Source organism: Scardinius erythrophthalmus (genome assembly GCF_964197995.2).
Source record: "Scardinius erythrophthalmus genome assembly, contig: HAP1_SCAFFOLD_81, whole genome shotgun sequence".
NCBI classification, from domain to species: Eukaryota; Metazoa; Chordata; class Actinopteri; order Cypriniformes; family Leuciscidae; genus Scardinius; species Scardinius erythrophthalmus.
The window spans coordinates 1-26324 of NW_028296522.1; the positions used below are offsets into that span (position 1 = coordinate 1).

The 26324-nt window shown below is 36.3% G+C and overlaps 1 protein-coding gene across 1 annotated transcript in view; it reads right to left on the reverse strand.

Moving 5' to 3' along the window:
- Positions 1-5783: 5783 nt before the first annotated feature.
- The window catches only part of LOC308686277 (endophilin-A1-like), a 32137-nt gene continuing 11596 nt past the window's right edge, over positions 5784-26324 (reverse strand). The window contains exons 2-4 of the mRNA XM_081394640.1: positions 8389-8457; positions 7774-7846; positions 5784-7689 (exon numbers count right to left, since the gene is read on the reverse strand). Of these exons, the coding sequence (XP_081250766.1) occupies positions 7463-7689; positions 7774-7846; positions 8389-8457 (369 nt within the window). The 3' untranslated portion in view covers positions 5784-7462. The remainder of the gene's footprint in view (positions 7690-7773; positions 7847-8388; positions 8458-26324) is intronic.

The following is a 26324-nucleotide window of genomic DNA, read 5'->3' on the forward strand; positions in this document are numbered from 1 at the left end:
TTTGGTTCTGATCGGGCGAAAAACCTAGGACTAGTTCGCAAAAGTAGGTTTTTAACATAATTACGAATATTTAATGAACGGTTTGATTGAAAGCAATGGTTCTTGAGGCAAAGTTGTTCAACAAGAGGAGATCTATCAAATGGTATGCATTTTGTGACAATAAGTGTAACACCACGTGATTACAGAGCCATAAAACTCGTTAGCGCCAACTAGTGGCCGATTTCTTTTAAAATTCTTACAGACCTCTAGGGCCATGAGTCGAACATGCCCACCGAGTTTCGTTCCGATAGGCCTCCGTTAACCTTGTCTAATAGGTGCTCAAACTTCATTGGCCGATGGCGGCCATGTTTTTTGAGATACACCAATGTCCTCATAGACATACATGGCACCTTGGACCAAGACACTGCATACCAATTTTCAAGTCAATCGGACTAATGGTCAGGTGGTTATAGCCTGTTTTATGTTTTTTTCATGTTATAGCGCCACCATGTGGCCAATCGCCGCGATTTTTTTACCGTGACCTCATATTGACGTCTTACACATGTGTACCAGGTTTGGTTAAAATACCTCTTTTACTTCTGGAGTTATAGCCATTTTAGTAAAATAGGCTCCTCCCACAACGTTAATTTTGCACCCCCTAGCGACCGTGAATCGAAATTTCAACTTTTTTTTGATAATTATTGATATTCAGACTCCAGAGAACAATTCTGCACTGGTTTGGTTCCGATCGGGCAAAAAACCAGGGACTAGTTCGCAAAAGTAGATTTTCAACAAAATTCAAAATGGCGGAAAATCTATCATGGCGGAAATAAAATCGGAGATATACGTTTTGTTCGTCAGGCGTCCAGCTTTCCAATGATATAAGACACTTGAGTCTATGACTTACGGTCTAGGAGTTATGAGCAGTTTCGCGCTTTTGGTTGCTATAGCGCCACCTATGGGCCAATCGGGGTCATAATTTGATAACCTCTCCTCGATTTTTGTACTACCATATGGCAAAGTTTCAAAGCTCTAGCCCTTACGGTTTGGGCTGCACGATGCGTTTTACGGCAGAATAATAATAATAATAATAATAATAAAAATCAGCACAATTACAATAGGGTTTCAGCACTTCGTGCTTGAACCCCTAATAATAATAATAAAAATCAGCACAATTACAATAGGGTTTCAGCACTTCGTGCTTGAACCCCTAATAATAAAAATCAGTACAATTACAATAGGGTTTCAGCACTTCGTGCTTGAACCCCTAATAATAATAAAAATCAGTACAATTACAATAGGGTTTCAGCACTTCGTGCTTGAACCCCTAATAAAAATCAGGACAATTACAATAGGGTTTCAGCACTTCGTGCTTGAACCCCTAATAATAAAAATCAGCACAATTACAATAGGGTTTCAGCACTTCGTGCTTGAACCCCTAATAATAAAAATCAGCACAATTACAATAGGGTTTCAGCACTTCGTGCTTGAACCCCTAAAAATCAGTACAATTACAATAGGGTTTCAGCACTTCGTGCTTGAACCCCTAATAAAAATCCTTACAATTACAATAGGGTTTCAGCACTTCGTGCTTGAACCCCTAATCAGTACAATTACAATAGGGTTTCAGCACTTCGTGCTTGAACCCCTAATAATAAAAATCAGCAAAATTACAATAGGGTTTCTGCACTTCGTGCTTGAACCCCTAATAATTAAAGCTGCAAGCAGCATTTATCGGGGTTCAAGCAATTAAGGCCTTTAAGGCCTTAAAGCACAAAAAGTTATTAAGTTTTATTTAGCAAGCATGTAACCACTGACATCATAGATGGAAAAGATCATGTTCTAGCATGATTTACCATGATATACCACATTCTAAAATGATTTACCATGGTTCATCATGGTTTATCATGGTTTACCATGATTTACCCTGTTCTAGCATAGTTTACCATGATTTACCATGTTCTAGCATGATATACCACGTTCTAGAATGATTTACTAGGATTCTTACATGATTTACCTTGATACACCACATTCTACTATTATTTACTATGACTTACCATGTTTCTAGCGTGATTTACCATGATTTACCACATTACTAGCAATTATGTGAAGTGTCAGTGCAAATGAAGTGATAAACACTGACAAAATATGATTGTGTTATAATAGTTATTGTTATACAAGTGATTTTTTTTAGTGTCTACTCCAAATATGAATGAATCCAAAAGCACATGTGAAAAGACTTCATTAATAAGTAGAATGGCCAGCAGAAGCCAGTAGAAGACCACTTATTGGCTCACTTTCACTTTAAACTTCATGATTTGCACCAGTTTTCTGCACTAAATCAAACCAGTCTTTCCATGTTAACTCAATAATGCATGCTTACACACACACACACACACACAAATATGTTTTTTGGATATGTTATTGAGAAAATATATTTAATTGTATAAAAATAGGCATTTCTTTGTGATCTAATAATATAAAACTATGTTACCAGTATAGGGCTGTAAAGATTCCTCGATTATAGTCAAGTACTCGATTTAAAAAAATCCTTGATTGCAATTTACCCCTCGAGTAATTGGCAAAATACTGAAAGTGGTGCATTCCACAGACGAGAATCCAACAACCGCAGAATTACAGTTTTCTAGGACAACGCGATATTTACGGCTCCAGACTAACTTTTTTTACTAGGAGCGCTGTAGCCCCTGACTGAACATTTTAGGAGCACAAGCAGAAAATTTAGGGGCACACCTTAAATCAACTTGCAATGCAATTATTCAAATTTCCCCCAAAATAACTACTGACAAATTATTTATTTATTATTTAATAATAAATAGACTTAATGTACAGATATTACAATGTGCAGTTTTATTTTAAGTTCACAGGCACCAGACTAACATCTGAGGGCAGCGGCACCGCAGACACTGAGTTTTACAAAAAAATATCTGGTAGCACTGGGGCTGACAATAAAGCACTAAGCTTAGTTTAGGGTGTAGATGGAATTAACTTTAATTATTATCATTCATAATGTCTTAATATTAATTAAAAAGCAAACTGAGTGAAATAAATTATATTAGGGAGTGAAAATAGCCAATAAGCATCCTACTGTTTACAATGGTAATTTATTTATTTTAATATTTTTAAATAAGTGTATAAATAAGAGTTTAAATAAGACCATTTTTGAAGGATGAACAAAAAAATGTGTTGGTCATCACATTAAAAATAACATTTATATATGATAGTTTTGAAGTGCTGGAAAAAGATGAGTAGCCCAACAGTTAGTACTTGTAAGTGTTTGACTATTTCTGTCACATTATGGTTACAGTTACTACATTAAATCCATGGTGAATGTCGCTGATTTGTGGTCTGAAAGCCCAGTGTTTCTCCTGGTTTCCACATCAGCGCTGTTTGATCTGATATATGGTTTATAACAGAGAACCCTGCGCCGAATCGGAATGTTTCTCACTGGATCTCGCAGCGATTATGTTATTAATTCTGAGGCGAATTCAATGGATTTCTTCACTGGAACTCCAGAGTCTGGATCTCCTAGTAACAGTGTCGCGTGATCGAGATCGGCCCGCGACTGGCAAGTTCGGGCTGCTGCGCTCATAGGCTGCGCCATTGATATCATATATAAACGCGTTTATATATTATATCTATGGGCTGCGCTGTCTATTATTGATTCGAACTAATAAAAGGTCTGTGAAGCATAAAGGAGTAAGTTAGCGCATTTTCGTTCCGCTTTCATTTTGTTTGGATTCGCTGCTCGGCAACGTTGTGGTCGCGCGACCGCGACCTAAATAAATATTTGGTCGCACCGGCAGGAAAAATGGTCGCAAAATGCGACCAATTGGTCGCAGTCTGGAGCCCACCATTTACAGTCATAATATAGCATAGTGCCATTGTGAAATCACAAAGGCTGTGATTCAGTTAAATAAATATATCCTCTGTTTTTTGTTTGTTTGTTTTTTTTCACAGAGAAGACGCTTCAATCACATGAGTGCAGATTAGCCTACATGTTAAAATTACCTCAGCTCCGTCCACAGTAAACGCTGCTCCAAGCAAACTCAGTCTCTGCAGTGCTGTTTGTTTAGGTTTCCAATAACGTGCAAATATCAGAACGCAAGTCGGACGCAGTTTGTGTTTCATAGTTGCACTGTTATCATTTGTGGAGCACATCTGGGTTTCTCAAACTGCTGTTCATCGCAATTTCAAAATAAAAGTTTAAACATTACGATTTCAAAATATAAGTTTAAACTCTTGCTCTGAGTTTGCATGTTTTGATGTGCACATGTTCTCGTTCAAGAAATTACAGTGACTGTAACATTTCTATCGTACAGAAGTGGCCAAATATTAAAGGTTAAGTTGACATTTGAATTAATTGTTTGGACAATATTAAACAAGGATTTGATAATGCCAGGCTTAGTGTAACAACAACCGGGCCGCTGGCGCCCTCTGCAGGCATTTGTTATTTATGTACATAAGTTATGTTTATATTAGTTTATTTAATTTATTTTACAAGGGTATATTTTAACAGTGTTCTTCAATAAAACCAATATAATTACTTACTTTGATACTTTACTTGAACCAATTATTGTTGCTTGTTATTATATATTTGTATTTTAAGTCATTTTAAAGGCTGTTGTTAACTTGAATCTATTTTTTACCACAATTTTTTTTATCCGATTACTTGAATAGAATACTCGATTACTAAAATAATCGATAGCTACAGCCCTATCATAATAAAAAAGATTGCTTTTTAAAGCATTTGTTTGTTTCCCAATACTGAAAGCTAATGAAAAGGTAATGTGCAAACCTGCTGCTCCCTCAAGTGGACAAAAGTGGTATTATAGCTTGCATTTTACAATTGAAGTGTTTGAATGAATGAGTGAATAAATCAATATTATCTGCCTGCGCAGACCCTACTCGAATAAATGGGAATTTGGTTTTTCAGTTATATCTCGGTAACCAGAACGCGAAAAACTCTGAATCTCAGAGCATAGATAGTGCTCGAGGAGCCCTCGACGGAGGCCCACGGAGGCCCGCGACGACACGTTTCGATCAAGAGCCTGGAGAGGACCTTACCATCAAAATTTGAACGTGCAACAACTTTCCGTTTTTGAGTTATTAGTGAATTTGTATTCGGGGGCGTGGCTTAAATGCCCGTTTTACTTTCGTTTCATTTCATTCATTTACTTTCGTCCATTTCAATATCTCAGTGTGACACAATTGTCAAGTAATACTCCAATAGATGAGTTTTGACAAAATATGATTGAAAATGTTAAAATAATGATTTTATAAAGTCTAAATATGAATTATATGACAATATTAGGGAGCAGTATGATGAAATGGCAGCAGGGGGCAGTAAAATACCACTTATTGGCTTAATGATATGTTATATCATTTTTACCTTTTTAACTGTTATAGAGGCAAATTTTGTCTGATCTGTCTGAAATTTTTCATGCTTATTAAGAGTCATGAACATTATTATATGAAAATGATATGATCATAGATAGGAATAGGAATTTTTCATAGGAAAAGACCATTCACAGCCAATACAGGCAATTTACCATAGGAAATATATGGTTTTAAAGCGTTTTAACAGTTATAGCGCTACCTTTGGTCCGATCTCCATACAAATTTCCAGGCTCCTTTAGCATGTTATGACAAATATGTGCATCAATTTTTGTGAAGTTCTGTGTTTTCGTTTAGGATTTATAGGCTTTTGAGTGCATTTTGCCACGCCCATTTTCTTTATAACCCAATATACCCATGCGAAAAATGCAAAAGTTCAACTTTTTTTTGATAATTATTTATCTAGAGAGTCCATAGAATTGTCTTAGACTCGTTTGGTTCCGATCGGGCGAAAAACCTAGGACTAGTTCGCAAAAGTAGGTTTTTAACATAATTATGAATATTTAATGAACGGTTTGATTGACAGCAATGGTTCTTGAGGCAAAGTTGTTCTCCATGAGAAGGTCTATCAAATGATATGCATATTGTGTGGATATTTGTAACACCACGTGATTACGGAGCTGTAAAACTCGTTAGCGCCAACTAGTGGCCGATTTCTTTCAAAATTCTTACAGACCTCTAGGACCATGAGTCGAACATGCCTACCGAGTTTTGTTCCGATCAGCCTCCGTTAACCTTGTCTAATAGGTGCTCAAATTTCATTGGCCGATGGCGGCCATGTTTTTTGAGATATGCCAATGTCCTCAAAGACATACATGGCACCTTGGACCAAGACACTGCATACCAATTTTCAAGTCAATCGGACTAACGGTCAGGTCGTCATAGCCCTTTTCATGTTTTTTTCATGTTATAGCGCCACCTAGTGTTCAATCGTCGCGATTTTTTTACTGTGACCCAAGATTGAACTCCTACACATGTGGACCGAGTTCGGTGAAGATACCTCATTTACATCTTGAGTTATAGCCCTTTTAGTAAAATAGGCTCCTCCCACAACAATATTTTTGCACCCCCTAGCGACCGTGAATCGAAATTTCAACTTTTTTTCGATAATTATTGATATTCAGACTCCAGCGAACATTTCTGCACTGGTTTGGTTCCGATCGGACGAAAAACCTAGGACTAGTTCGCAAAAGTAGGTTTTTGACAAAATTCAAAATGGCGGAAAAATTTGCATACCGGAAATGAAATCGGAGATATACGTTTTGTTCTTCAGGGTTCCAGCTTTCCAATGATATAAGACACTTGAGTCTACGACATATGGTCTAGGAGTTATGAGCAGTTTCGCGCTTTTGGTCGCTATAGCGCCACCTATGGGCCAATCGAGGTCATAATTTGATACCCTCTCCTCGATTTTTGTACTACCATTTGGCAAAGTTTCAAGGTTCCAGGTCTTACGGTTTGGGCTGCACAATGCGTTTTACGGCAGAAGAAAAATAATAAAAATCAGCACAATTACAATAGGGTTTCAGCACTTCGTGCTTGAACCCCTAATAAAAATCCTTACAATAACAATAGGGTTTCAGCACTTCGTGCTTGAACCCCTAAAAATCAGGACAATTACAATAGGGTTTCAGCACTTCGTGCTTGAACCCCTAAAAATCAGCACAATTACAATAGGGTTTCAGCACTTCGTGCTTGAACCCCTAATAAAAATTAAATGTAATATTTTAACAGTTTAAAACACTTTTTCAGAACAAAGCAAACGGGTCTGAAAATGCCCTTATCATGCATCGTGTTGAACTGTGTTTGCAGTTTGAAATTCATATTTTCTGTTATCAATCTGTGGTGCAATGGTTTAAACATCTAAATACTACCACGTATTTTTTCTTTATGATCGATAAATCCATTCAGTCATGGATTTTGCTTTTTACACACCAACAGAAGAATGACGCATATTTTGTAGTTTAATCTTGTTTGCTAACCAAGTAACCATGTAGTCAAAAGAGCTTGTTGATGAACGCAAATAGAACTCATTTTTTTGGAATAATGCAGTTTGCATTGTGTATGTTTATACTGCGCTATGTGTGGGATAGCTGCCCACAAAGCTAACGGCTCTTACATTGAGTATGTTTATAACAAAGCAAGCATTACCAAAGCAGGAATCCTCCCCGAGTTCCCTGCCAAACTTTTGCATGGACTCTCCCAGGATGACTTCAGTCTGTATGTAGCCGGGACCTTTATCTCCTCCACGGATTTTAGACATGGAGCTCATCATACTCATCTTGGCACGAGTTGCTACAGAAACAAACACAAAACAAATGTACATTAATTACATTTTTATTTTATAAATTAAGGATTTACAATGAAAAAAACATTCACCTGGATTGGGTTGCAGGTACTCCGTTGTCTTGGTCATAATGTCCAGCACTGCCCTTGTGGTGGTGTCAACTTTCTATAGTACAGTAAAGATGAGAACATACAAGAATAGAACAGAAAGAAACATTTTTTAAACATGAAAGAATTAAACATTCCACATATTTCAAAAGCAGTGTTTGGCATCGCATATCAGCTAGATGCCGTAAAGCCCCCAGCATGCATGCATGCATTTCATTTCATTATTTCATTTCATTATTTCATTTCATTATTTCATTTCATTTCATTATTTCATTTCATTTCATTTCATCATTTCATTTCATTTCATTTCATTTCATTTCATTTCATTTCATTATTTCATTTCATTTCATTATTTCATTTCATTTCATTCATCCATCCATCCATCCATCCATCCATCCAATTTTTAACCATCTTTGTAAGAGATACTCTAAAATACACATTTATAAACTCACTCAAAATATTCACACTTAATTAGACTATAATTTTGAGTCAACAGATGACCTAATTAAACCTTCCAAAATTAGAATTCTAATAAACAACCACATGCTCACTGCCATGCTCTCTTAAAAGAGAATCATAACTCTCGCTGAAGGAACTTACCTTTTCCATTTCCGTAAAGTCATAATCTAATTTAGTTCCTTCTGCCCCTCCGACCCTCTCACTAACTCTCTGCAAAATAAAACAAATTTTTTCAATTAATTCTGAATTCGGTCATAAAATGTACATTTAATTTCTTTTTCCTTTTCCTTTAAATTTTCCATAGACCCTCCTAGCTTGAAAACACCTGCTCTGCTGTACGACATATAGGCTACTGTACTTGTAACTCTGTTTGGACCATAGCCTTAGCATATTTAACTTGTACTCTGATGCAACATGATGCACTTAGAAATTAGAAAGAAATCAGAAACTTTCATTCATAGAGGTAATTGTAGCATATCCAGTAAAATGTATTCATAGATCAGACTCCAACAAATAAAAGGCGTTTCTTGCGTCAGTTGTCTAATGCAGTGCTTCCCAACCCTGCCTCTGGACACTGGAGAAACTTTTTTGATACACCTATTTCAGGGTCTTGTTGTCTACTAATGAGGCGATGAGTTGATCCAGGAACATGGTTGGTGTAATAATAGGGAAACCACAATTCAGTGAAACATGTATTGCTTCTTGACCACACAGTTGAAACATTAGTTTGAGGGGACAGAATGTTTATCAGAATAATAATTAAAAAAAAAACCTGCACCAAAAACACAGTTATGTAGCGATCCTGTAATTCAAACAGCAGAGCATGCAAGCAACGTCGAGGTCATGGGTTTGATTCTCAGGGAATTCTCAGGGAATGCATGTAAATGATAAAATACATTGAATGTAATGCAAATCGAAGATGTTTAAGTCAAGCCCTTTGTCATGAGTCCAAGTCTCAAATCCTTTTTAGTAAAAGGACAATTAATTTTATGTATAAATTTTGTTTAAACTATATTTCATCAAAAAGTGCTTGGCTCCGAAGCAAAAAGCTGAAGTGCAATCGCACCTTCTGCTCATTATATACCCGCGCTGCGAGGCTGAACAGCTGAAGCAAATGACTGCACGCCAATGTATATTGGCTCGTTCTAGTTTCACTCAAAGTAGATTGGCCTCTCTAGCGAGATTCCTATCAGTCTGTCACGACGTACGTCGAGAGTGACCGACCGATAAGGGAATGGAAGTTTTAATACGCTAAACATATATCACGTAAGCCAACTCACAAAACATAATGACGCAATGAAGGTTTTGAAAAAACAAACACTTATTTAATTATATTTCAGTATAAACATATCTAGACAGGTACTGAACATAAGCTAGCTAACATAATAAATTTAAATTTACGACTGAACTGATGCAGGTATGTAACAAATCAAGATATTTATCGTAATGTACTTTATAATATATCAAAATAAAATTGTTGTATAAATATCAGTTCTGCTGTTGTTCATAAATACCAGTAGTGACTTTGTACAATGAGGGTGTTGTCATGTCACCATCAGTGTCCCAATGTGTTGTGAGCCAGGGTCTGACGAGGGCCCCCCGCCCGTCCAGGCCCCCTTCAAGAAGGGCGGTAAAGCCAAGAGATGTCCAGGCATGCTGTGGTGTTCACACCAGCTGGGGTGCCACCGACAATGGCATGCAGTGTCAGGGGTGTGGACGGGCCCTCAACTGCATTGGCACATTAACTGCCTTGAGTTGCTAGCAGTACGTCTCGCTCTGAGAGGCCTTATCTTAAAGAGGCCGCTACAGGGCAGAGACGTGCTGGTCCGTACGGACAACACTGCGACCGTTGCGTACATCAACCGACAAGGTGGTCTAGGCTCCCTTCGCAACTCGCCCGCCATCTCCTGCAATGACACACAGCTGGCCCCGGGGCCTCCACAATTATGCGTTCCCCCCAGTGAGCCTACTTGCGCAGACCCTGTGCAAAGTCAGGGAGGACAAGGAGCAGGTCCTTCTGGTGGCTCCCTATTGGCCTACCCGGACCTGTTTCCCAGAACTCATGCTCCTCGTCACAGTCCCTCCCTGGCCCATTCCTCTGAGGAAGGACCTTCTGACTCAGAGACGGGGCACCCTATGGCACCCGTGTCCGGACCTCGGGAAACTCCATGTCTGGTACCAGGATGCAGAGGTTCTAGGTGACTTACCCCCAGAGGTACTTAACACCATCACTTCTGCACGAGCGTCGTCTACGAGACGTGCGTACGCCTTAAAGTGGAACCTGTTCATTGAGTGGTGTTCTTCTTGTAGAGAGGACCCCTGAAGATGTTCGATAGGGTCCGTGCTTTCCTTCTTGGAGTGAAGGCTGTCTCCCCCTCCACCCTCAAAGTACATGCTGCCGCCATTTCATCTTATCACGACCACATAGATGGCAAATTAGTTGGAAAGCACGACCTGGTTGTCAGCTTCCTTAGGGGGGGGGCGAGACGGTTAAACCCTCCTCGTCCCCCCTCCATACCCTCTTGGGACCTTTCCCTGGTGCTTTGAGCACTTCAGGATGCTCCTTTTGAGCCTTTGCAGTGAGCAGACTTAAAGCTGCTCTCTTTGAAGACTTTGCTGCTGATTGCACTGGCCTCTATCAAGAGGGTAGGGGACCTGCAAGCATTTTCGGTCGACGAATCGTGCCTATAGTTCGGGCCGGGTGACAACCATGTTGTACTGAGACCCCGGTCTGGCTATGTGCCCAATGTTCCTACCACTCCCTTCAGAGACCAGGTAGTGAACCTGCAAGCGTTGCCCCTGGAGGAAGCAGACCCAGCCCTCGGGGCGGCCAGCTTATCAGGCTTGGCTCCTCAGCAAAAAACTGAAGTGCAATCGCACCCTCTGCTCATTATATACCCACACTACAAGGCTGAACAACTGATGCAAATGATTGCACGCCAATGTGTATTGGCTCGTTTTAGTTTCACTCGAAGTAGATTGGCCTCTTTAGCGAGATTCCTATCAGTCGGTCATGACGTACGTATCCGTTCCCTCCTTCAGGGAACGAGGGTTACCATATGTAACCGAGACGTTATAGGAAGTGAGCATCGATGCTTCCTGGTTAATGATGCATTGTGGTACATTTTAGGGAGCAAACATTTCAGTGCAAAACAAGGACTTTATTTATTTTTTTATTGAGAAAGTCCCTGATCAGTGCCCTGACTACTGAAATATAGGAAGCTGATTGAGATGCACCACAAGTCTCATTGCAAAGATTGAGACTTGAGTCTAAGATATATTTCAAGGTAGAAAAGAAATTGAGTTCTAACGGCACCATAGACTAAAAAGGTGTTGGTTCGAACCAAAATGACATAAATATGGTGTGAAACATTAATAGTGTGTGGTGTATTACATGTGATTAATGTAGTAATATAACAATAGCTCCTCACCAGAAAGGCAATTCTTACTACTAACCCAATTCAATACTAAAAATAAACAAGATTTACTTATAAATAAAAATATATTATATCTAAATAATTTAATTATATCAATTTAAGTTCTGCTGTACCTTGTCATGTGGAAATTTAACCATTAACAATGTAGTACTTCAATTTAGAGCATTGTGCATTTAAGCATTTTCTTTCTGAAGACTTCTACAAATACACTAAGTAAAATTAAAGACTTGGCTTGTCTGCCAAAGGTTTGTCTTTGCCAAAGGCTTTACTCAGAGCTACATACTTAATAAAAACCCTTTCTCCCTCAAGATTGAGCTGTCACTGAGTTGAGAAGATTTGAAGGCAATGTAGCGTATGGACAGGACTCATGATTACTTGTCATTATAAATTTTAAGGAAGCTTTTAACCCTTAAACTCGTAATTGTAAATTAGAGCATAGCGCCATGAGTCTGGACTGAATTGATCTCTTTTGACACGTTTGTTACCAAGTGATGCTTATCAGAGAACATCTCAGAATTTGAGAAGATGGCTTCAAAGAGATCCCTATCTGCTAACATCTCTCTCTCTCTAAACCAGAGACCCAGGTGGCCATAAGATCTCCACACACACACACAAACAAACATCCCTTTGCATTTAATTCCGAATACAAGTGATTCAGAATTTGTAGGTGACATATTAAAGCACGCATGTTGATTAGTTTTGTGTTATTCTATAGTGTGATTCTCTAGTGTGTAGTTTTGAATTCTAAGTGGGTATTTTAAGAATGATACACTATATCTTGTACCCTACCTCCCACCAGACCATAAAATTTTATGGTCCTAACGGAATGCTAGCCAGCCAGGAATCTCACTGAGATTCTGGCAGAAGAGCAGAATTAAAGTGTTCATCCTAGATATTTTATATGTTATGTATAACCATTGAAGAAGTATGTAAACCTGAATGTAATTTCCCCTTTCCATGATTGTTCTTCTCTGTGATATGTTTTTGTATTCTTGTAAACCTTAAAAGAAAAATGTTTCAGAAAATGTTGCACACTGTTGCAATCATAGATATGCCATGTGGATCTTTTTAAAAGTCCAATTTTCATCCCCATTTGTAAATGTACATCACCTTTTGGGTTAATCTTATTCCTAGATTGTTAGTTGAACTCTTAATGCTTATTTTACAGAATAAGAAGTCATTTCTATGCGTAGCTTTTAAACATACCAAATGTGGTCTTGAATTGAACCTCCATATACCAGTAGGAAAGATATGGGTACCAAATTATGATAAAATGCATTTTACTGCAGTTATAATTGTTTAAAGTAGAAATGGCATGATCCTATACTGTCATAAAACATGCAAATCGAACTCCTAAGTGAGAAAGAAAATTTCTCCCGCCTGGAATTTCGCGTTCCAATTGCCCCAAGCGCCAGGGAGGAGTGGAATTTCTGTCCCCTTGAAAAGCGGTTACACTCCGCGTTCAGTGGAGTTCTGTATTTTCTTTCTTCTTGTTTTGTTCCTGCTTTTTCAAACCCTCTTCGGCAGCGGGAAGATCCATATGGCTCCCTTTTAGGGAGCATTCATTCTCCGTTTTCTCGTTTATTTTCTTAAGTCTTTTCTTTATTTTCGTCTTTGTTTAGACTCTACCATTCGTTCAGTGAAGCTTCAACTTTAAAGAGACTTGAATCTCTCGCGGCGCGCACTCCTCATCCTCAAGGACGTGCACGAGCACTGAAAGAATTCCTGGCTCCAGGGCTCCTAGGGATTCATCAACTCCGTTTTATTTTCTTCACTAAGTTTTATTTTCATATTCGTTTCTCCCTCCACAAAGGGAGATGGACTCTGAATCATGCTTCTGGCAACTTCACGTTCGGTGAACCTTTAAAATTCGCGCGAGTCGGGCTCGCCCCAAAGACACGAGGAAACACGCCCCGCTCTAAAAGAGCTCTTCTTCAGCAAATACAAAGAGAACCATACGAATAACGAAATTATTCGTATGGTTCGCAAGTAATTATTTTTGATTTGATTGATGTGATTTCTTGTTGTCTCTCAAGGTTACTACCTGTGATTTTGCCTAACTGAGATCTTTCTTTGATCGCACGTTTAGTTTCACTTTCTCTCATTGTCAGAACTCTCTTTCATCCTCTCCCTCATTTTCGTTATTCGTTTATTCTTGTATTTTGTTTACGTGTCCTGTACACAAGGCCGGACTTACCATTGGGCTTGACTGGGCTCAAGCCCATGGGCCCCGCCCAATAGGGGCCCCCGCCCGTTTGCGTTTGATTTTTTCAATAATATGTCAGTCATTTAATTTTTCATTTAAAGTTTGTTGATTGGTCTAGCATTGTTACCTGGCCCTTCCCTGCAATGAAAAATATAATTTAGGTTTGCTGATTGGTTATTGGTAGTTAGCCTACGTAGTGCCTCGTTTACTGCCAAACCGTTGAAAAAAACTGTCTGCATAAGACAGTAGCCGCGTTTCCATTACCCTTCAAATTGCGCAAATTGAAATTGCGAATTGAAAATAAGCACAATGGAAACACGTCAATGTCGCAAAAACTCCCGTTTATCTAAAAAAAAAAAAATTTACGCTCGCATGAGGTGGTTTTTCAGGCAATTCGAAAAAATTTTCGCAAAACTGCAATGGAAACAGTTTTTGCGGAATTACAGTCACCTGAGTTAGAAGACGCGGTGTGTTTGAGGTCCATGTATAGCTACGCAAATAATAATAATTTTATATTATTTAATTATAACATAATTAATAGGTTAATTATGCAGTGCGCGCTCCACACTCAGCTTTGTTCCTTTTTTGCATAAAAGCGTCTTCTAAATAGGCAATAGGCCTATTTAGAAGACGCTTTTATGCAAAAAAGGAACAAAGCTGAGTGTGGAGCGCGCACTGCATGGCACGGAGGCGCGGCCGCGACTTGCATTTTCCTATCAACAGTGGAAACAACTTAAAATACTCTATCATTTCTAGTCAAACAGAAAATCATTTTATTTGTGTAAACTCACAATAACAAGACAACGTTGTGCTTTTGTAAAATAAAAGAAAACAATCAGACGCACTTTCATGATCTCCGTAAACTGGAGCGCGAGAACTGAAACAAAATATAGCCTATGTTGGCTAAAGATTGAAATGTCCACTTTAAAACGAACAAATTCGAATCGAAAGCTAATACCTTCTGATTAATCCGTATGAAATGTGCATTTCTCTCTAAAGGCGCATCTTAACAGCGGAGATGGAGATGTGATTTTAGCCAAAGCAAGTTTATTAATAGCCTAATATTAATGGCTCTTCTTCGCACTGCGGGAAAAACATCAATTTCAGGTTCTAATTTGGCCTTTGAAAACCAGTAAAATCGACATGTTTTCCATATTAATTTGTGAATATTTTAAATGTTTAATAAAGGGGCAAAAAGAAATCTGAAAATTCGTCGACATGTACTTTTTTGCGCAGCAGTTGGTGTAGCCAGTTCAAATTAAAATGTTGGTGTTCAACTTTGCGTTTTAAAAAGACAACAACCGTTCATTTTTCGTTTTTCAATTACGGGTTAAAAAAGGAAAAACGAATGGACACTAAAGTAGCCTACATGGATCGTTTGGACAGAATACGAGACAGAGTTCTTTATTAAATTCATAAAAGAAACAATAATTAGCCTATAGGAATACTGGATTCTAAATCTCAAAGAAATGCCACAATCAAAACATATGTTTTCCAGGTAAATAAGTGTTTTATTCTCATTCTGACCAAGACATTTGTGCATTGCAATAAACTTATGATCACTTTGAACTTTTTTTAACATGTAACACTGTCTATGGTACCAGTCACCTTTTGAAAGTAGCTTTGCACTTCAAATAACGATTGGATCGATTATATTGTTACGCCACCAGATGACGACAAATGACTTTTAAAAAACATTTGTCATTGAATCGTTCATTCAGGAGATTCGTTCAAAAATGCTGATTCATCTATGAAACAAGTGCATTTGATTGAGGAATTGAATCATTCATTCAAACCCAAGTTTTTTTTATTTTTTTATAATTCAGATTAATTAAACATTTTAATAGACTTCAGCAATTAACATAAATTATGTTATTTTGCTTAGTTGTTTGTTCAGAATCGTGATCTCTATTTTTATTCTCAGTTTATCCAGAATTGTGTAGCTCTAATAGGCCTACATAGCTTGTGTATGTATCATTGTGTTCTATTTGAAGTAATGTATAGAAGGTAGGGCCCGAAAGTGACTCAAGCCCAGGGGCCCCCACCACCCTAAGTCCTGCCCTGCCTGTACATACATATTTCCTCGTGTAAACTGTAGTATTTTTGTATTCCTTAGGTCAATGTATTAGTCCAATTATTAAAATTATATATACTTGATTGATTCTGTCTGCCTGCTCATAACTAAAGTCAATGAGATGTTTTCGATCTTAATTGCTACAAAGCTGATTTGTTACTTTTAAGTAATCTAATCTTATAAGAACAGGAAAGTTGTTTTTTTATGGCCAGAAAATAGCTTTCTTTGAATTGTAAGAAAGAGATCATTTTTGTTGAGAAAATGTTAAGTGAATCTTACGGCCATTTTGCTGGACAAACGACCGTTTGATAATTACATTCATTTCCGTTAAGGGTTATCTCATAATCGATCTGAAATGGGTTTATTGATATATGAATGATGAATTATAATTAGTTGTGATTGATTATTCATATATACAAATCGATCTATTTTCAACTTCGAATAAATTAATGTAACTGTAAAATGCAAAATATTAATCATATTCATGATTTATTATTAAAATTCCCTATAAATCATTTGAGCTAATGTTAAATGTACTACTAATGCCAGTGTGGTTACAGCAAATATACTAATAAATCCCATGGGATTGGAACAAAATGGCTGTCAAGGACCGTGGTGATTGAACATGTTTGAGAATAACTCAAATTAGTCAATTTAGTACCGAGGCTCCAATAAGGAATATCTCATACCAATGAAATATTACAATAAAAGTGAATTATTGCAATACAAGTACTTTCTCAGAATTCCTTCATTTCCATCATTCTCTAAAGCAGGGGTCCCGCTCCTGGAGCCACTGTTCTGCAGAGTTCAGCTTCAACCCCAATTAAACACACCTGAACCAGCTAATCAAGGTCTTAGGCCTGGGATACACTAGACGATTCTCACATTTTTCTCATTTTTTTTTTTAATTGTGGGAGACCACAGACATAAGGGCCCTTAAAATACATGTTAAAGGCAAACAATATTATTGTAACTCATTTTAGTAAAATAATAATTCTGGAATCACCCATGATTAATTGACAGGTGAAATTATGCATGCAGTAGTGCAGATATTAGAGCCCTATTCGCACGGGATTAGTATTACCTGGTGACCTCTAGTCATTTGTAATAATTGTGGAGATTGTCTGTGATCTTAATCCCGTGCAAATCGGCAATGTCCGTAATTTGTAAAGTAAAAATTCACCCGCAAATGACCTACCATATTTCGCCGAACACCAAGGTCCTGTGATAATTTTAGTCCCATGCGAATCAGCATCTCTGTGATTTGGCGAGGTCGTATATATTTTTTCAAGGTTTTTGTTTTCTGTGCGCTTTTTTAATCCATCTTTCACGAAGAATGGAGGCTGCGTTGGAGTAATTTTATAGTATTTTGGGTGCTGGGTCATATTGCTATAGCCTACACCATACAACTATACAATTTGCAGAAAGGGAAAGAAGATTAAGAAAAAAAGAAGAACAAAAATAATGATTAGATGGAGATGGATGACATGTATGCAGCATGCGGTAAGGAAAATTGTTTCGTATTATGTTATATCATACAGCTAGACCTGTAACGACAAGACATTTCCAAGCAATAGCCTATTGACATCATATCTGGGAGATAAGTCAGTAAATTTGAGTAAAATCACAGGCTTCGCTTATCCCGTGTGAAATGTGCCACACGAAATCCAGATGTGGGTTGGTCATTTCTAAATCACACGTGGTCCCCAGATAATACTAATCCAGTGTGAATAGGGATTAGGCCTACATTCAGCAACATCAACATTACAAACTGATTTGGCCTGCTGAGGAGGAGGATGATGATGATGATGATGATGATGATGATGAGCAGGATACATGCATTGAATACACAGACATTTTCTTAACACGCCAGCTCGAAATTCAGTATGAATTCATATAGTCAGCCTAATGGTGCACAGCTTAAGCAATCATGATTTATTTATTTATTTAACCAATTCATTTCAATATGTATGTGTGAATTAAAAGTATCATTTCACCAACGAGAACGTTTCTGAGCCAAATGAAGATAGAGATGTGTTCTGCCGACTAGCGTGTTTATTGAACCAATCAGATAAGGAGTAAAACGAGAGTCAGCTAGAAGCTCATTTGATTGGCTGCATGATGAAGGTGGACCCGCCCTCCTCTTCTCGCTTGCAAAACTCAATTAGTGAGAGAATCGTGCCAAAACTGGAAGCGCAGATAAAAGAAAGACGCAACTGTACAAATCGGGTTATTTCAGGAACTTTTTTACCCCAAGTCATTCAGACATTTGCAACAGTTTATTTTTTTACACAAAGGTTGGTTTTACACGATCAATCTGTTCTGCAGTTCCTGACTCTGTTGTTTTCGCTTGCAAATTGCTGTTCACAGGCCTGCAATGCTTTTGGCCGCATTTGTGCGCAAAAAACGTGGCAAAAGTGCAAGCGTGGAAAAATGTAAGTCAGAGGAATACAAATCCTATTTATTTTGCGTTAGCATGAAGCTGCAGCTTCACAATGCATTAATTACACTTGCGAATAACAGTAAAATGCTGCAAATATTTTTTTCTTACACTTGAAAGGCGATTTACACCTTTACAAATCTTTCTTGCGCATGCAAATTTAATTTACGCTTGTAAACTTATGTACACTTTCACAAATCTTACCCTGTGCATGCAATTTTTTATGGCATCATATTACCTTCATATTGCTCACTCTCATTGGCTATCGTGGGAAACAAGTCAGAGGCAGCCCGTTCATCAGGTGTCGTAAATTACCAAACATGTTTGATATTTACGACTTGGGACTGTGCAGGCTCCGACATGATCGGGAGCAGTTAAACAATCATAATGACAGCACACAATTTGAGGATTTTTTGGACAAGAAGTCGTTTATGACAAGGCTTGAATCGGGCCCTGCCCCCTGATCGCTAGGAGGTGCAAATCGGGTGCAAAATCTTCAAGTGTGTGGCCAGCCCTACTAAGCATTCTAGAAATTTCCAGGCAGGTGTGTAGAAGCGAGTTGGAGCTAAACTCTGCAGGACAGTGGCCCTCCAGGACCGAGTTTAGACACCCCTGCTAGAAGTAAACTACAAAATGAGAGAAATGAGAGTGAGAAAAAGGCTGAGTGCAGAGTTAAATCGTAGAGCAACTTGGAATACGAGTTATAATTATTATGACAATAGTCAGAGGAAAGATGAATGTGAAGGCCAGTGGAAACCATGGACGAAATTCAGCAAAATAAAGTAATATAAGTACAGAACAAACTATGGGTGAATAACTTTTAACTTGACATGGTGTAATAAAAATGCTCATGCTGTAAGGTGCTAAAAAAGATAAATGTGGACATAGATTAACAATTACTGGCCTACTGCTGTGCATAATAGCTCACATAGAAATTACATGAATAAAAGTAGTATAAACAAAAGTAATAATAAAAAGAAATATATTGAATATTGTGCAACTATGGTGCTATTAAAACACCTTAAAAGCAATTTCTTACAACTCAGTGAAAGGAATGCTTCGCTTTAACTACAAGCCAATAAACATTCCAAATTACAAACAAAATAAAACAGATTGATTCAGCAGCGGTGAAGTTAACTTTAAAATAAAAGATTATCTTTCATTTGGGTGAAACTATAATTGCTTTCTCGTTAAGATCTGGCGATGGACCGACAAGCGGACGGATGGATTCAATTGAGAGCACAGCGAGAGTGTTTAATCTCTGATGACCCATGGCATTTCATTAAATACAAATTAAATCAAGATACAGATGGATGACAGCACCATATCATTCTTATATTTAAAGTGATTACTAGCCTACATTTCCTAATTCATCATTAATCTTAGCATGGAGAATAATTGTGGAAAGCCATTGAAAATGAATGTTGACTAAGTACTAAAATGCAGTCATTGTTTTTATTCAAAGGTTTATTTGATAAATGCTGATTATCATGTATCTATATAGAAATACACCAATAGTTGTAAACTATGAAGCATGTAAACATATTTAACAGAATACAAGCTTAACCAGAATATGGTCCTTAATTGGAATTAAATTTAAAATCTATTAGGTTTAAAAGGTTATAAATAAAAAATGATCATGCCCTTACCATTTTCAAATTGTCTTTGTTGATCTTCACTTTTGAATGATCTACTAAATCAATTTCCTTTTGGTTCTATGAACTCAAGTTTGTGTGCTGAGTAATTAGATTCATGCCTCATTTCAAAGAAGTATCCTGCATTATAGTAATGTAAGGTTTAAAACATGATCATTATTCAGCAAACAACAACTTATACAAGGTCTCTTTTACAACTGATTCAACTTACAAAAAAAGAAGAAAAACATATTTTAGAATATTCTTATAGGTGAACATTAGGTGTTGCCAGCACATACTGTGTATACTATGTATATTGGCTCCATTTATTAGTATGCCGGTTTTCTTGGACATGTATTTGGACATATCTCTATTATCTTAGCTTTGTACAAGGCTATGAGAACAATTTTATTTCCTATAGACATCCTTAAATACAGAAAGGACATTATAAGACACTTGGAGGTCATAAAAATCACCATAAACCCTGTTGATCAAAGTCACAGCAAATATTTACACTGATCTAGATATTAAGAGAATTTTACAATAATATCGAATTATATTTGAACTTCCTTTGAAATAGATTTGACCAATCCTGTAAGTGACGTAGAGGCACATTAGAGGCTTCTATTTTCCAACAAGCCACCTCAGAGTCAACATCCAACCATGTTCTGAATGCAACTGAAATGCCCAGAAATTCAGCACAAAATTTCCACCAGCCTACCTTTGTTAATTAGCCTATGTAAAGTTAAGCCTGATGCATATCTTATGCCAACTACATAAAGTAGTATATTCACTTGACTACTTTTTGGAGTGAGGGAAACCAGAGTTTTTAGATATGTATTATATTAGGTATTACATTGTGCAAACATGATGTTTAGACCTGATAAAAGTGACAGGGAGATCATTGAGTCAGAGGCTCTAAGGAAAGAGCAAAAGATTAAAGAACAAAACCCTGCCATCACAGAAGTTGTATATTATATATATATATATATATATATATATATATATATATATATATATATATATATATATATATATACATATATATATATATATATACATATATATACACATACATACATACATACATACATACACACACACACACACTATGCTCTGGAATAGCCTTCCTGATAATATTTGGGGTTTATACACATTCTCCCAGTTTAAATCTAGATTAAAGACATCTTTTTAGCTAAGCATCCACAAAAAAAGCATCTCATAACTATGTACTCCAGTTCAGATCAAAACTATATTTATTGCTTGAAATGTTATGAACAGAAGCTACGCCAAGTATTTTCAATTTGCTTTTCTATTTCTACCTCGAGATGCCCATCCTGAGGTAACTAGAGATTACGGCAGCTCCAGATTGGATCCAGCCTCTTACGAAGATTTCAGATGACCCAACACCTGTAAAGAGAAGACGCCAACCCCTGCCAGGACTTCAGATGACCCCAACTCTGAATCAACATACACAACAGCCAAATTTTCTATATATTATCATTATGAGCTCATTGTTTTTGCCTAAAATTAATACATGTTAGCTAACTGCATGATTTATCTTACAACTATACATTTTTGATATATGGACATGATGGACACAGTCATTTGATAACGGATAACTCTAAATTGTAATGTAGAAACATGCATTTTCTGTAAAGCGGTCATATAATCTATGATTTTATTATAAGAAATACTCAAATGTACTACATTTCAAACAGGCCTTAATTAATATTTTAGTTAATCTCATAAATTAAAAATTCTCCTAACTTTAATTTGTAGGCCTAATACTCATGGCCTGTACTCCTATTCAATTCGATCTGTTCTGCTGCTACAGTAACACAAATGTGCTTTATTGGCATGACAATTGTTGAAAAATAACCATTTTAGAATTCTATGAACAATTTAGAATTCAGTGTGCTGGGTATTAGCACATGACTGATTGGTCTACTCCTGCCTTTTTTTCTGACAGACCGGTAGTAAAATACAATCTATTTTTTCACCTAATAAATATTGAAGTTGTGTATTATTGTTTTCTAATTCTACTTTCTGAAGTCAGGGCAAATAATTTCAAATTTTGGATAGAATTTCCTTCTAATTTCATCTGAATTCATACTCTCTACAATAAATACAGTTTGGATGAGTTACTTTGAATAGAGGGGGAGAGAGAAAGAGAGAGAGAGAAAGAAAGAGAGAATATATACACACAGTAAAAAAAATTGGCAGAGATTTTACCTTTTTTATTTTATTATTATTTTTTTGAACAATTTTTACAGTGTAAAAAACTGTTATTTTACGCATTTTTCCTAGATTATTACCATACAACACTTTCAATAGGCCTAAACACTAAAAGTTCTGCAGAGAAACACTGTTATTTTACAGCTTATTTAATTACAATTAAAAACCTTCAAGTGTTAAAGCATGCTCAAGATTGTAAATTAACAGTTTTATTTTGTTTTATATAAGTCTGCACAAATTTGCTGTATAAAACTGAAAATGTAAGAAATACAATATGTTTTTGAAGAAATACAGTACAAAGTTGAAATGAAATGCATTTAACATTTAAAATACTGTACTGATTATCAGTAGAACATGTTTCAATACATTTTAATACAAAGTTGAATGAAATATTCTCAACTTAAAACTGAGCAAATACAAAACTGATACATCTACAAAATTTTCATTTCCACACCACTATTGATTCTAAAACCGTTTCATTATTCAGATGTAAATTCACATTATCAACAATTTCTTGACAAACAGTTCTTCAGAACCACCAGGAGGAACTGAAAAACTACAAAGGGTATTTCTCCATGTGCCAATCTTATCATTTAGGGTTACGATCAAGATATCACCTTTTAAAACAGTGGACAAAGGAACAAATTTTGCGGTTTTCTGTTAGCTTTGTATTTTATCTTGTATTTTCCAAAACAGTTTTATATTGTTTTCCACAATATTCTACTGATCCCTGTGGGCTCCATATATGGAAGTAAAATAATGACAAATGTTTTTGAAACAAAAAAGCTTGTCGAATTGCAATACTTAAACAAAATATGCATTGCATTAACCCTGCATGCATTTTAATGCATTGTATTTTCAGGGCTTGCATTTTTATGGGCTGAAATTCAACATGGTTGTACATTTAAGCTGTGAATATTTCAATTCAAAAACATTTCACACACGTTTTCATTATTAAAAAAACTCAATAATCCATATTCAACTTTCAGATTTCACTTTCAAAATATTAATTCAGTTTAAAAATACAATCTATAATATTCAACAGGCAATTTTCGGTCCATTATATTTCGCTTTACAAATTCGCTTCCACAAATTCAGTGGTTCAAATTCAACAGAAAATTCAACATTTGACATCCGGGAATGGCAGGAATAGCAGTAGATAAACGATTAATAATCTCCATAGCTGTAAATCGACCTCACCAGCAGGAGGTGCAAGCGGCTGTTGACGAAGAAAACTATAGAGCAATGGGTGAGAGTTATTCATTCACTAAAACGGATTTACTGAAATGGAGCAAGCGGTAAGTATTATCAGGGCCAGTATATATATATATTATATATATATATATATATATATATATATATATATAGCCTATAATCATCAAGCAATGGAGCAATCCTCCTCCAAATGGCCAGTAATTAGCCAGATCCTTGATGGTTCAGGGGGTTAAGAATAAAATAAAATAAAATATTACACACTATGATTCACTGAAAAGTCCTTAAAAAGGGGCATTTCCTTTTTTGTAAACAATATTTAGTTAGATTGTCTTTAACAGCATTTTGACATTATGAGATATTCTGGCATTATGAGATATTCTGGCTTATATGAACACAGAGTGTAAATGTGTTTAGATCCTTCTGGCATAACAGGAAAGCCAAAACATGTCAAAAGACACCTGTTTTGTCTGCTATCTAAAACATGTTAGCACAGAGTTTTGGTATCCAAAACAAACTATGATTACGTTGATTAAAATATGTTTCATATTTCACAACATGCTTATGAATTTAAATATTCACCTAATAGATGTCAGTACAATTAGAAAAATGTGAAATTACCAAAAGAAGGAATATGAGGATTCATAACAATGGACACCTTTTTCCAGATGTATCATAGCAAGGTAAACACAGCTGTACCAATTTTTGTACCAAGAAAAATGCCAATTTGTACAACAAAATAAATACAACCAAATAATTTATTTTTTATTAGGGCTCAAAATTAATGCATTCATTTAGCAATTTTGTTTTTTCTTTTCATTTAAAAAATATTTAACGCAATTAATGCAGCATCTGTTTTTTTCTCCTGGCATCCTTTGCCTGTGTTACATTAAATGATCGTGCCATCATTCATTCAAGTGGTTTTAAACGATTCAAAAGAGAACTCAATTTGGTACTGGCGCACTGTGAAGCAGCCCTCTCCGGTACAATCCAGACACAAGCACAGAAAGCCGCTTCAGACAGTGTGCCAGCCAGTGCCGCAAATTAAGTTAGCAAATTAAAAGCTGTTATTTTTTTAAAGCCTATTAAATGGTAAAAAAATTAGTGTTGAATGGCTATAATTAATGTCTAAAATGAATAAACAAAAACAAAAACAAAAAACGGTAGCAATAATAGCATCGATCTCCATACTGGCTTTCATTTATAGTACTTAGTAAAAAGATGCCATTACACATTTAAAATAATCCATCTTTATGTTGTTTCTACATTTGGAGATTTAATGTGAAATTATAATATAAAAATATTATATTGATATGCGATTAATCAAAATGAATTACAGAAAAATCTGCAATTAGTTATTTTAATCGATTGACAGCACTACTTATTTTTTTATTAATTGCAGCAGTTTTTGGGTGAAAAGTGGGTGAAATGTCTTTAAAATGTACTTTGAGATCATTAGAGTACTCAAGATACTTAAAGGATGGAAATTCTGTCATAATTTCCTCACCCCAATGTCTTTTCAAACATGTATTACTGATTTTCTTCCTTGGAACACAAAATAAGATTTTTTTGACAGATATCTTAAGTGATTTGTCCAATTTGGTACAATGTTGTTTGGCTGCCAACATTCTTCAAAATATTTTGTATTTCCCAAAAGAAAGTAAGTCATACATGTAAGGGTGAGAAAATTATGAGAGTTTTTCATTACAGGTGAGTATGGAAGCTTGTTTCCGCCACAAAATAAAAAAAATAAAAGATAATTGCGACTTTTTATCTCACAATTGCGAGTTTACATCTCGCAATTCTGACTTTATTTCTCAGAATTGCGAGATATAAAGTCAGAATTGCGTGAAATAAAGTCAGAATTCTGAGATATAAAGTCAGAATTGCGTGATATAAAGTCAGAATTCTGAGATATAAAGTCAGAATTGCGAGATATAAAGTCGCAATTGCGTCTTATAAAGTCAGAATTCTGACTTTTTTTCTCGCAATTGCGACTTTATATCACGCAATTCTGACTTTATATCTCAGAATTCTGACTTTATATCTCGCAATTCTGACATCTTTTCTCAGAATTGTGAGATATAAAGTCCAATTCTAAGGGGGGAAAAAAAGACGGACTTTTTTTTTTTTTACCTCAGAATAGTTTATATCTCACAATTCTGACTTTATAACACGCAATTGCGACTTTATATCATGCAATTCTGACTTTATATCTCCCAATTGCGTGATATAAAGTCAGAATTCTGAGATATAAAGTCAGAATTCTGAGATATAAAGTCAGAATTGCGAGATGTAAACTCGCAATTGTGAGATAAAAAGTCGCAATTATCTTTTAAAATGTTTTATTCAGTGGCGGAAACAAGCTTCCATAGGTGAGCTATATCTTTAAACTGAATAAGAAAAGTTTGAACCAGAGTGGTGTCTTTGAGCAAAGTTTGCATGCTTTGCCTCTGTGTTCACACGCATTTCCTCACACATACGCGGGCACGGAACCATTTAGGCCAACAGTAGTATGGCATGAATACTCACTTCCTCTGATGATCATGTGTCAGAAGACTTTCATTCCCAAAACTTCTGGATCATGAGGGGGAAAACGTACCCACAAATTAATATAAATTTGTTTAATAGCCTAAAACTAGGAATGCTCTGATTGATCAACCGCAGATCGGTATTGGCCGATAATCACAAGTAAAAATTGCCGCAGACGCACATGTAAACAGTAGCCTATAAAGATAAAAACATTAGTAAACCATAGTTTAAAAAAAGTCTTAATTTAGACCAGGTTGTCTTGACTCAAACAAGCCCACATATAACATAACTTGATGCATAGAAC